The sequence below is a fragment of the Protopterus annectens genome, chromosome 2.part1, assembly GCF_019279795.1.
Source record: "Protopterus annectens isolate FY-2018-M chromosome 2.part1, PAN1.0, whole genome shotgun sequence".
Classification (NCBI taxonomy): domain Eukaryota; kingdom Metazoa; phylum Chordata; order Ceratodontiformes; family Protopteridae; genus Protopterus; species Protopterus annectens.
Genome location: NC_056729.1, coordinates 1,669,779,673 through 1,669,793,617, shown reverse-complemented (window position 1 = coordinate 1,669,793,617; position 13,945 = coordinate 1,669,779,673). Strand labels below are relative to the sequence as shown.

At 40.2% G+C, this 13,945-nt stretch overlaps 1 protein-coding gene across 3 annotated transcripts in view; it reads left to right on the top strand.

Moving 5' to 3' along the window:
- Positions 1-13,945, top strand: part of SAMD11 (sterile alpha motif domain containing 11) — a 1,263,018-nt gene that overhangs the window by 1,181,405 nt on the left and 67,668 nt on the right. For all 3 annotated transcript variants that reach the window (XM_044063099.1, XM_044063100.1, XM_044063101.1), the window contains exon 12: positions 4,280-4,390. In XM_044063099.1, the coding sequence (XP_043919034.1) occupies positions 4,280-4,390 (111 nt within the window). The remainder of the gene's footprint in view (positions 1-4,279; positions 4,391-13,945) is intronic.

The following is a 13,945-nucleotide window of genomic DNA, read 5'->3' as shown; positions in this document are numbered from 1 at the left end:
AATGTGATGTACAAGAACTTGAGAAAGAAGGAGTGTATAAATATTTGGGAAGTGATGAAGGATCAGCAATTAAACATTAACAAATGCAAATAAAACTTAGTAAGGAATATTTCAGAAGACTTAAATTAATCCTGAAAATAGTACTGAAATCTAGGAACAAAATTCAAGCTATAAACCAATTTGCTCTTCCTGTCCCAACTTAAGTTTTGGAGTGATTGACTGGCCCCAAAACATGTTGGATAGATTAGATAGGAAAACAGGAAGGATGCTTCATGCTCACCAAATGATTTATAAAAATCAGTGCATACCAAGATTATATGTTCCCCATTCTGAAGGTGGGATGGACCTCCATGAAATTGATTACATGTATAGATCTGCAATTGTGGGACTCCACACATATCTGCTGACCTCACAAGACAAAAAAAAGTAGTGAAAGTTTTGAAACATGAGGAGAATAAATCTAGGCTTAATCTAGCAGAAGCATGTCAACATCAAGCAGGAATGGAAATCACACCAGAAGTAGATAAAAATCAGGTAGCAACTGAATGTGCCAGAACACAAAAGAAAGAATATAAGGTGAAGGACCAGATGAGAAGGCAAGAAATGTGGAAAATGCATAAATATAGTTGCAAGTATAGAAAACTTCTTGAAGAACCTCATGTTGATCAGGAACAAACACAAGAATGGTTAAGTAGAGGCAAATTCAAACCAAGAAATGAAAGGTTAGTATTGGCGGCACGAGATAGTGGGCTACGTACATGTTGGTTTACAAAGTCCATTGAACATGTGGGAGGAACAGACAAATGTAGGTTTTGCAAAACAGAATTGGAAATGGTTGCCCACCTTGTTGTTGGTTGCGACATACTAATGGCAGAAGGACTGCATACTGAAAGGCATAATAATGTGGTGAGACTGTTGCACTGGGGATTGTCCAAACATTATGGTACTGAAGTGGGTGAAACACTGGAAACATGAGCCACAAAGCAACATAGAAAATGATGAAGTCTACATCACATGGGATCATCCATTACCAACAGTTCAAAAGATAGATGCTAGAAAACTGGATATAGTGGTCCAAGAAAAGAAGACAAAAGTAGCATTGATCACTGAAATCCCTACACCCAGTGATTACAGTGTCTTGCATACAGAGAGACACAAAGTTATAAAATATCAGGATTTGCAGGCAGAAATGAGAGCAATGTGAAAGAAAGATACCCAGATAGTTCCCACAGTAGTAGGCATAGCCGGCCTCAGGCATAGGCCAACTAGGCAGCTGCCTATGGTGCCACTCTAGCAGGGGTTGTTTTCCAGTAATTTGGATGGTGTGGATAGACCAGGATGGGTGCACAGGGTGATGTGGGGCGGGCACTGTGGAGCCCTTATGCCTAGGGCACCAGTTGACCAAAGGCTGTCCCTGGTAGTAGAAGCAACGGGTCTTGTAAAAAAGAGTCTACAATCATATTTAGATATGCTACCAATGCATGTAACTCCGTATGAATTGCAGAAGGAGTCATTACTGGGCACATTATGGGTGCTGCGACGCGAGCTTTTGAGTAATATCAAAGAGTGAAACAATACTAATTCATGTTTTTTAAGCGTACTTTGACTTAGGAATGGGGTCCATTCCCATCAAAGTATTAGAAATCCAAAAGATTTGGAGAAGTTAAAAAAAATATTATTTACATAAAATAGCAGAAAGTATTCTAAGAACTAAGCAAACATGGGAACGGAGAAGAGATTCTGCCAGTAAGGATGACTGCAATTAGGGGTACAGAAAACAGGCAAAAGAGCTGGAATTTACTGGAGGAAGCTGGCAAGGGAACCAAAATGTTGAGAACAAATAATTAGAGAGGGAAAGTTAATACAATTGAAAGAGGCCAAGAACACATTTGGACCTCAGGCAATAGAGTGCCTTCCTTGTCAGGGATTGATAGCAAACTATAGGCAAAGAGAAAGAGATATGGGAATCCTAAATGAAAGACCTGCACTGGTTGAGTTTTTAGTTGCATGTAGTACAAAAGCTGCTGCTAAAAAAGGATGATTAGTAGAGTATATAAAACATTATATGATAACTATAGAAATCAATCAGAGGAAGTTAGAAAAGATTGGTAAGAGATTAGATAATTCACAACAAAGTACTGGGAGGGCATATTTATGGCTCCCAAATATACAATAAAATCTGGACAATTTAGTTTTTTCCTGTTTGCATAGGTGCTTTTATACTCGAAGCAGAAAGCAGACTCCAAAGAAATTTTCCTCGGATCAATGGCTAATGTTGGAGGTGTAATGGGGAAGAAAGAGGTACCTGGGAGATTATGTTCTGTGTAATGAGTTGGCAGACTTTAAAAATTCCCAGCAGAGTACTTTGATAGGAATACTGGGCATGCAAACGAGTGTAACTGTGGAAACTATTTTTTGAGCTTGGATACAGGATGTGAATTGCCTAGACATAGTTAGGCCTTGTCAAGTTTTTTCTGATGGCTGCCAAAAAAAATCAATTACTAGAAAATTGAAATCAGTCTAAACCAACAGTACTTGAAGTAGTGAATATTTTAACAGAGATAAAAGAACAGAAAGTGGGATCTTTAGAAAAGGGGTAGGAGTCAATTACATAAAGAAATGGAAATTATGGGAACGATACATGCAGCAAAATGTTTTGGAGGAGGAATGAGGTTTACGAGAAAGCAGGAATTGAACATTTTATGTTTTGTTGGTTTGATTGTATAGTATCGTACAATGTATCTGATTTATAATGTTTATAAATGTGAACTTGTTAATATGGTTTGATTCCATTTATATAAATGTAAGTTTGCCTGTGTCACTTGTGATAATTCTATAAAGGTGTTTTAAAAAATAGTCTAAGTATGTATGAACGTATGAAGGGGGGGGTGGGAAAATAGTGGGATACTTACAGAGAGGCAGTGGAAGAAGACTGTTGTCTGTCTGACAAGATGGTGTCTAGCATCTATTAAGCAGTTGTTATGACCCCATATCCAAAAATACACAGACTAACAGAAGTCAAGAAAGAGCAGCTTAAATTAAGAGAAAGAAAAGTTATTGTAATTACCTGTCAGAAAATTAGGAGGAACTGCATACTGCAGGTATGCAAACAAAATTAACAAAGCTGAAGGGATAATAGAACAGATTTGCAAAGACAAGATAACCTTCTTAAGGAAGTAATTGATTCAGAACTGTACACCATTTGTTTATGCAGTTTGCTTATGTTTGGGAGCTGTATATGGTTATTCTATAAAGGAATGTGGGAATATAGCTAATGCATATTGATGGCTAAATGAAGAAGTAGCTAGTTAGGTCAGTGGATATTTCTTACTCTCAAGATTTTTTTTTCATTTTGCTCCACCACCAATCTTTCCTTACTGCTGCACTACTGATACCCATGTGGTCCATATGTTCCATCAGGCACGAGAGACAGACATTCCTGGACTAGCAAGAGTCCTGCAACTTAGTCCTTCCTGCTCAGGGTGCCAGTCATCCCGTTCATTCGCTTTGTTGTGGGAGTCAGGTTGACAGAATCGGGACTTTCATGCCCCAACAGTGTGGCTTACTGCCCCCCCCCCCCCCCCCACAACAGTTCAGTTAAGCTCCACTTAGTTCTGCTTGCTGTCAGCCCCTGCTCGTCAGTTGTAGCACCTGGTACTTCCTGTAGGTATCATCCAAGTGGAGAGCAAGAGCCATCACCCTCTCATAGGATGTGTGAGTGAGCCAGCAATGTCCTCTCACTCCCATCCTCCCTGTCCTGGCTCTACCAACACCCAAGTTACTCATTAAACTCAGGTCATCTAGAACACAGTCAGAACTTCACACCTATGTGCTACAGAGCCCTGCTTATACCCAAGACTTTGTATTTCAAAAGTGTGTGTGTGTATTAAAAATTAGAAGCCAGACAAAGATCTTCCTGCTCTGGTTTAAGATGCTTTGAATGTATCCTGTAATATGCATTTCCACAGAGCTGTTGTTATGACTCCTTCTTTTGTTGATAGGTTTCTTTATGATATTTGTTGACACATTGGTTATCTTCATTTCAGACTGTTAGATTTATTCATCTTCTGATGTGTGCATGGAGAAAAATGCATGAAAAATCAGGAGAGAAGTTTAGCTTTCAGTCAGTACTTCAGTATAGTTGTGGTAAAGCACCCACTGCTTCATTAACAGCAGATGTTGTTTCTGTGTGAACTGTATTGGGGGAGGTTAATGTGACACAAATCTAAAAGCAGTTCTAAACTAAATATAAACCTGTTTTTCCTAACTCTCCTTGCAGGTATTTAGAGAGCAAGCGATTGATGGAGAAGCTTTACCACTCTTGACAGAAGAGCACTTATTGAACAACATGGGGCTGAAACTAGGGCCTGCACTGAAGATAAGGGCTCATGTAAGTTCAGGAATTTAAACTAAAGGCTGTGTTAAAATACATCTTGACAAAATATAGGATATTGCATTACTGATTTTCTGTTATTTTATCTAATCTTGCTCTCCTCCAAAAATTATGAAAAGTATTTATTTATGTATTGCATTTGTTTACTGGGATAGTCCAACCGGGCAGAAAACTACCCTTTTTCAGCAGAGACCTGGGGAGAAAATCTCCGTAAAAATTCCAAAATTACATAATGAACATAGTAAATAGAGAAGTACAAGTAAACAATAGAGGTATACAAGTAATCAGCAAATATACAACATTAAACAGAGTATCATTAATTAATAGCATTAGCATCTAAAGAGCTATATTTGAAATTAACTTGGTATAAATAGAGAAAAGAAGGAAAAGAAGAGAGTTTTTTTAGGATAGGTGATAGAAAGAAGAGGGAGGGTTAGAGAACAAGGAAGAGATTTTTAACCAATAACTGAGGATATAGTGCTTGGAAAGAATATCAGAAAGTTAGAAGCAGGGCATTTATCATCTAATAGTTGTGCATGTACAGAGCCAGGTATCTCTTATATATTATCTTGTTTGTGCCTTAAAGAGTTGATGTTTATTGTGTTTCTTAGAGTGAGAAGAAAGCAGTGATATATATTTTTAAAACATCTTTAATAAATTATCACTTAAGATATAGGCAAACATACATTAACAGAAAAGAAAACAAACCAAATTAACATTTTTTTCCATTTGTATGCACTATACATCACATATCTTTTCTTTCCTTGTAACCATCATCAGTCTAACATTACAAAAAATTGCTGAATTCCTGCCTTCCCTCAAATCTCACCCCTCCTTCTAAACATTATTCTTCATGTATTGTTCCCTCGACTTCCATTTATTTCTATGTAATTTGCTCTTTCTCTTTTCAAAAGATCTCTCTTCCATACATATGTTCTATACAATAAAATCAAACCAGTATTCAGTATTTCAAGTACACTTCATTTAGACTTTGATTTCCATTTTCTAGCAATTAATTTTTTGGCAGTCAACATAATTACACTTAATAAGGCCGTACCTTGTGTAGTAATTCAGATCCCGTGCCCCAGCTCAAAATAGTCATTTCCTTAGTTACACCCATTTCTCACCCAATATTTCTGAGTACACCACAGGGAATTGTTAAAATCTACCAACTCATTACACCCCCAAAAAATATGTTCCCAATTAACTCTTTCTTCAACATCACACCTCCAACATTTGCTTTCTACCTGAGGAAACATTCTCTGAAGTGTGCATGGGGTATAAAGATACCTATGCAAACATTTCCAAGTAAAGATCCTAAATCTAAACTTGGGAGCTATACATATATCCTGCCATTGTTCTCTTATAAACTGCTTTTCTAGTCTCTCTTTTCTAATCTCATCTGATTGATTTTTACAGTTATGCAGTATTTTATAAGCCTTACTCATTATCCATTTTTTAACAGCAGCTTCAATCCTAGATTTGGCTAAAGAAAACACCAGAGCAGGTATTTCACTTAAGATTCCCTTATCCCTTTCTGTTTGCCTGTACTATGATATCAGTCTCTAGTAGGGATGGCAGTCTCTAGCCTGCAGTCCAAACATCTTCTTGACCTCATCCCACTATATTACCCTTCCCTCTCTAGTTATTTGCTCCCAATACTTTGCTTCCTTTGCCAAAATTCTTCAGCAAATTCCAGCCCCTCTTGCCTATTTTCTATACCCTTACTTACAGTCATCCCTTTTGGCAAAACCTTATTTCACCATTCTTGTGTTGGCTTAGGTCATAGAATACATAAAGATCTGCATCCAAAATCCCACTCTCTCTCATTATTTCTTGAACTTCTCCCATGCTTCTTCATCATCCCTTTCCATTTTGAATCATAACCTTTTGCTTGCATTGCCTATATGAACCTAAACTGTGTAGCTCTAAATTAACCCTTCAGATCAGGTAATCCTAAACCACCTTATTCTATTGGAAGGGTCAACTTATCCCGCTTAACTCTTTCCCTCTTCCCCTCACAGATAATTACCTTTAACTCTTTATTGTCCACAACTTCTTTTCTGGTTGATAAAAATATACCTGACCCATCATTGCTTGCATCTTACTATACATATCCATAAACAGGACCTTCCAGTTTTTTGTATTGTCTTTTGTTTAGTTTCTTCCCACATATTCTTAGCTGCCATAACAGAAGCCTTTTTAACCCATTCTCATAAATGCATTATCTTACTGTGTAGTCAAAAATATTAGTTTTGCTGAACCAATGTGTGTGGGGGTACATAGTTTTCAGCTATCCCCTTTATTTATTTATTTGTTTATCCTTTGTTGGCAGGGTTTGTCCCAGTAGGCTAGTAGCCTCTTTTCAGGGGAGACCTGAGGTGCTATTAAAGCTACTAGGTGAAATTTAGCCAAGGCATTTGCAATTAAATGCAAATGTTCCTGTAAAATATAATTTATATCTAGTCTAGTCCAGTTATTGTATCATGGGGAATAATATGTAAATTCTTCCATATCAAATATTGTCATACATATCTTTTGAAGTCTACTTTCTTTTGTTATATTTTATTTATTTATTTATTTAACATTTGTGTATTGGGAAAGTCCGACTTGGAATGAGCCAGTTTTCAGCAGAGACCCAGGGAGAAACACTCCAGGCAAGTCTTTGTAATGTGGGAGGAAACCGGAGTACCCAGAGGAAATCCACGAATGCAGGGAGGACATGCAGACTCTGCACAGAAGACACCCTAGCTGAGAATCAAACCAAAGAAACTATTGCTGTGAGGCGACAGTGCAACCACTACACCACTGTGCAATTCCTTCTAGGTCCATCTGACACGTCTTCACTATTGCAAATCAAGTTCCAGTCTCCACTTGTAAGTAATATTCCTTGCTGAAAGCTAATTATTTCTCCCAAAAATTTATTAAGCTCCATAATAGCAGTTGTTGGTGCAACATAAATGCACACCAGTGTAATCCTCCTCCCTTGCCACTACAAATCTACAATTATTGTCTTTTTTTTTTTCACTTGTATTACTTTTTGAGCCCCTCAAGCAATTAGTATAATTACTCCCCTTTTCCTTTGTCTCTGATATTCTGCTGAATATCCATTCTGAAATCCTTTCCTTGTCAAATTCACATGTTCTTTGCTTTCAAATCTCCTGCAGCATTGCTGTTTTCACTCTGCATTTCTTAATATAATTCATTATTCTGTCCTTTTTGTTTATACCTGTAAGGCCATTTACATTTCAAGACATTATGGATAGTGTAGGCATCATGATAAAAATCTATTGTTCCAATCTATTGCACATGACATTTTTTTGAATGTACATTTCCAGACTTTGTGTTACGTGCACACACTAATATTTGTCAGGCTGATCTTTTATACAGTTGTTTCTTCTCATCTCCATTTGAACCTATATAACATTTTTAAGACTTAACTGTTTTACTGAAAACCCTTAAGCAAAAAAAATATATTTTCAAAACACCACATCCCATATTAACTTAGCAAGCAGACAAAACTGTGTATATCTTAAAATTGAACTTAAATGCTCCAGATAATAATGGCCTCAAATCAAAACCTGCTCTAACAGGCATTATCCAACTTAAAATTAAGTGCATGCATCCAAAAATCCAGACTCACAACCCCCTGCCCCTAAGAGGCTGGACCAATTTATAAAGTACCAGATGAGCAGAAATTCCTTGTAATGCCACCCCTGGCAGACCCAGCAGTGATTGCTGTCTCACCTGACAAGCAGTCAAGACTGATTCCTTCATCTTCTCTTTTACCTACTGACAAAGATGGTAAAAACATGGACAGGATAAGCAAGAAGGTTTATACCTCTTCCACCTTAGCCTTCAGGGCTATAGACTACCAAACCCATAAGATAAGATATGCTTTGGACCTTGTATCCCAACCTTCTACTCTCTTAGTATCCACTCCTGACTGCCCTAACAAAACAGAGGTAGTATCGAAACTGTCCCGGCTTCCCAAGTAGCCAGATATTCTATTAGATGCAGTTATGATGCAGCTCTGCAAGGTCCACGGCTTCTGCATCAGTACTTCACAGATACTCTTGGCTATACCATCAGACCTTACCGGAGGATTTCAAGTCAGAAATACTAGATGCCCCCTAGACCACAACCTCCTGCTTGGTAAACAATCTGCAGACCTCTTTAAAAACCTTCAGGAGAAAAGTAAGGAGCTTCAAGACATCAAGCACCTGCTGGTATCTCCTATTCCTAAGTATTACAGGAATTACCCTGCTAAGACTACCTTTGTCAGGAGGACACCCTCCTCTGCTGCCCCATCCTCTTCCAGGCATAGGAGAGGAACCAGAAGGCAAACCACCTCCAGGCCTGCGGCCTCACAACCTATGCAGAAACAACCCTTTCGTGACAGAAATGGACTCCAATAATCTGTGACTGCCTTGCCCACCTACCCTTGTCGGCCCGCCTCCCCCACTGCCTCCCCCTTTGGAGATCATCATCACAGACCTGTGGGTACTGATAATAGTGCAAGACGACTATTTCCTCTCCTGGAAGGAAAACCCCTTAACAAGGGGCATTCCATTCCCTCCAAAAATTCAACTACACCTTATTCCTCAGGTCTTACAGGACCTTCTGAACCTAGGAACTATAGAACCTGTTTCTCCAGGGCAGGAAAGAAAAAGCTTTTACTAAAGATTATTTCTGGTCCCCAAAAAAGATGGCCCTTGGAGGCCAGTACTGGACCTGTCCTTTTTAAACCTATTTCTAAAAGTTCCATCATTCAGGATGTTATCCCTACAAACCCTTCTTCCACTATTGCCAGCACAGGCCTATATGGCCGCACTCGATCTGAAGGAGGCCTACCTCCATATCCCCATAAAAACCTCCCACAGAAAATATTTGCATTTAACTGGGTCCTGTGCACACTGTTAGTTTACAGCCTTGTTCTTTGGTTTGTCTACTGCACCCAAGGTATTTAAAAAATGCCTAGCTCCAGCTGTAGCCTTTTGCAGAACCAAAGATATCCAAATTTATCCCTACGTAGACAACATCTTCATTCTAGCAGAAAGAGAGGACACCCTACAAACCATCTGCAGTTCACCATGTTCCTGCTTCGGAGACTGGGGTTCACTCTCAACATCCCAAAATCATCCTTAACCCCTCAGCAGAACGAAATCTTTCTGGGCTGCAGAATCAGAACAGACCTGATGCAGGCATTCCTCCCTCAAAGTTCTCTCCCTTTCTATCCACTTCAAAGACCTGACTCAGGTTCATCAAATAACTGCAAGACAATTCCTGTGGGTCCTGGGGCTAATGACAGCCACCATTCCTATGTTACCTTTGGCCAGAATGCATATGCGAAAACTCCACTGGTTCTTGAAGAATGGGTGGTCTCAACACAAACACCCTCTAGAGTTTCAAATTACACTTCTGGCCTACCTCAAGGCAGAACTAAGGTGGTGGATTCAACAAAGGGAAGCAAATATTGTGGGAACAAATAGCCAGGGAATTGTTATGGCTAGGCTTGTGTAGGCCCTAGGGCTGATAGCCTAGTACCAGCCTATGAACTTATGAAATACTAATGAACCCAGGCCTTCAACTTCAACCACCCACCCTAACCCAGCACATGTATACAGATACATCAGACTTAGGGTGGGGGGCTGCCATGAATGGCTTCATGGTACAGGAGACATGGCATCCTGCCCTCCAAAAGAAACATATCAATGTGAGGGAAATGGCAGCAGTCCTTCTGGCTCTGAAAGCTTTTCTCCCAGTCGTATAGCCAGGACCCCTTCAAATTTTCACAAAGTACCACAGTCATGTGGTACCTAAACAAACAAGGAGTGACCAAGTCCTACCTCCTTTGCCAGATAACAATCCAAATTTGGGACCTTGCCTCCAAAAACAGTCTATCCCTGCAGGCTACATACATTCCTTTCCAGGACAACCAATACGTGTATGCTCTCAGCAGAACATTCTTGCTTCAGCATGAGTGGATGGTGAACAGGGACATTTTTTTACACATTGTCCACCCGTAGGGCACACCTCATGTGGATTTGTTTGCCTCCCCCCAGAACAGACAACTGAAGAAATTCTGCACCAAGGAATACGCGTCACTGCCTTGGTGGGTAGATTCCTTCAGCATTCCATGGAAGGGATGGTTTCTATATGCATTTCCACCCTTCCCTCTCATTCAAAAAGTTAAATACAAACCCAAAATATTGCTGGTGACTCCCTATTGGCCAAGACAACACTGGTTCCCCCTATTGGTCTCACTAGCCAAGGTCAATCACCACAAGTTACCCCACAAGGTGGACCTACTTACACAACAGAAGGGATCACTTGTTCACCCTCACCTACAGATGTTAGGTCTGACACTTTGGGTGATAACGTTTAAATCCCTTTCAGACACTACTCTGACGACATGCTTTTGGTCCTGAAGGAGGCCAGGAAATCTACTACAAGGAAATCCTACATGTCAAAGTGGGAAAGATTCTCCAAGTGGTGTATACATAGGTGCAGGGATCCCTTTCTAGCAGATACCCTCTAGTCCTCACTTATGTGTGTGAACTGATCAAGGCTGGCCTTTCACACTCCTCAGTGAAAGTCCACCTCTCTGCCATCACTGCTTGCTTACCACTAGAACCCCCTCTACTAGCCAGGCTAGATGTTAAATTATTCCTGAAAGGGGTCTTGTACATCACACCACCAAGAAAACCCATCCCACCACCTTGGAACCTAAACTTTATCCTGGAAAACTTCAAACTGCCTCCTTTCAAGCCAGCAAGTTCTGCAACAATCCAAATGTGCACATGGAAGACTGTTCTGCTGGTGGCCCTTACCTCTGCTTGATGGATGTCAGAGTTAAAAGCTCTTATGGCCTGCCCACCCTACACTATCTTCCACAAGGACAGGGTGACCCTGCACACTAACCTTTCTTTCATACCAGAGGTGGTCAACGAACTGTCCTTAAACCAGTCCATTCACCTGCCCACCTTCTTTCCCACTCTCACAAATGACAGTGAGAGGATACTCCATTCTCTCGACGTTCGTAGGCAACTAAGGTTTTATTTAGACAAAACTAAGTCCATCAGAAAAATCTAACTAACTCTTTGTATCCTTCCACCCCAGAGACCTGAGTAAGGCAGTCGGCAAACAAACCATCTCCTGCTGGATCAGAAAAACTATTTGCTTCTGCTACTCCCACCATGGCAAGGACCTATCCCAGGGAGTAAGAGCTTATTCTACCAGAGCCGTGGTGTTCTCCAAAGCCTTCACCAAAGGCCTGGATACAGCCTCCATTCTGGAAGCAACAACCTGGTCCACCATACACACTTTCACCAGACACTATAAATTGGACCATGTCTCCAGAGCCAGGGCAGGGTTTGCTAGGGCAATCCTGCAGGGTTTTCTGGAATCAGCTACCTCAACCTCCACCCTTCCTTCCAACTAAGCTGGGGCACTCTCCCACACTAAGAATACTGCAACATAGGAATAGAAGGACATAGAATAGATGTGTAAAATCTTACCATTGCAGTATTCCTTCCCCCCACCTATCCCCCTTTTTCCTATTGACCTGTCTAAAGGGCACCCTGGGGCACCCAATAGACTATGTTCAGACTAGCCAGCATGTGGCACCATGCACCGCTTGTGGACATCTTTTTGGCTACCTCTTTTGGACTGTCTGGACTGAAAAGTTCTGAGGTCTGTCCATGCAGACGTCACATTTAAGGTCCCTGGTTTATGGCCCTACGTGTGACGTCCCATGCACCTACAGCAACCAGGCTTGAGCTTTTGTGTAAGAGCCAACATTTGGGTCGCCTGAGCCGGGGAATCCCACACTAAGAATACTGCAACATGGAAGAGGAGGACAAATATGGTTATGGTAAGATTTTACACAACTATTCCTTTTCATGCCTTTCATCATTTTGTCTTGTTTTTAAAGCCTCCCTGCTTTTTGTATGTCCTTTAGAGATTGCTGAGAATAGCTGTTGTAGTTTATAGGCTTAGAAGGTCATTGAGGTTTGGAAAGGTTGCTTTTGTGTGGTAGATGCAGTTTGTGTGTTCTTGATAACCTTGTTTGTAAATTATCTTTTTGCCTCCAAGGAAACTGTGTATATGTATCTCTCATATACTGTGTTAGTTTCTTTAAGGATTAAAAGGTTGATTGTGAACATGAGACAATTGCTACATTGTATCAGAATGCCCATATCTACCAAGCTCACTGTGGATACATTTGGAAATTGCATGTACATGTTGTCCAGATCTGTATTTTTATTTATTTATTTATTTATTTATTTTATTTTATTTTACATTTGTTTACCGGGATAGTCTGACTGGATACATGTCCATTTTCAGTGGAGGCCTGGGGAGAAAAGCTCCACAAAGACAAACTTACATAGATTACACAAAAGTTAGCAAACAATTATAAAAACAAAGTGATTATATACAGTGGGTTAGTAGTGTTCCCTAGTAGGGACTCACATTTGTCATGGACAGACAATTAAAAGTAAGAGACATCAGATTGGAAGCAGAGCTTGGTGATGTAGTTACAAGTTATGATAATTGCAGAATATGCTTTTAGTTTATAACTTAATCAGAGTTGGTACATGGGCATAGCCAATTCACTTTGAGATACTGTCTGAGGTTTTTTTTGAAGAGACTTTTGGAGGATTGTAGGGTTATATAGTTTGGCAACGAATTCCATGTTTTGCCAATGAAGTTGGCAAACAGGGATTCACCAGCAGAGTTATTAGCTTTATAGGTTTGGACCAGTAGTTTATCGGCTGACCGCAGGGATCTTAGATTGCTATATGGCTTAATAATATTTTTAATTGAGGAGGTATCCTCAGGGTGGTACAAAATTTTGTGCGCTATTAAGAGTTGATTGAGTTGAATTAAACTGGGCAGTTCTAGCCACTCTAGTTGTTTAAGGTTCTGGCAGTGGTGGCTTCTATATTTGGAGCCAGTTGTGAATCTGGCAATATGATTGTAGCTATGGGACAGCTTACCTAGTTCGGATTTGTTGAGGTTTGAGAGTACAGGCGAGGCATATAAAAGAGTAAAGAGTAGGTGTGATCGGGCGATTTCAGTCCTAGCCAGTGGGGTTAAAAACGTCTTGTTTCTATACAGTGAGCCAAGCTTCTTATTGATGGTCTGTATGGTTTTGTTGACCTATAGGTCAAATTTGAGATTATTGTCTATGATAAACCCTAGCAGTTTGATGTGATTATCGGGGGAAATAGTGGTACCATTGTTAGATGTGACAGAGAATGAAAGTGTGGTGGATCTACTAGTGGGAGAGAAGAGTAGAAGTTTTGTTTTATTGGGGTTCAGAAGTAGGCATTGATTGGTGAGCCAGTTCTTGATAGTGTTAAATGTATTTTGGGTTAAGATTTGCAAATTGGATGGGGAGGTGGCTGAGCAGATGAGAGTGGAATCATCTGCGTATTGGATGCAGGTGGCTTTAGGGATAGCAGTGTGGAGGTTGTTGATAAAAATAGAGAAGAGTAGTGGACCTAGTATGGACCCTTGAGGAACACCAAGTGTGAGAGGTAACTG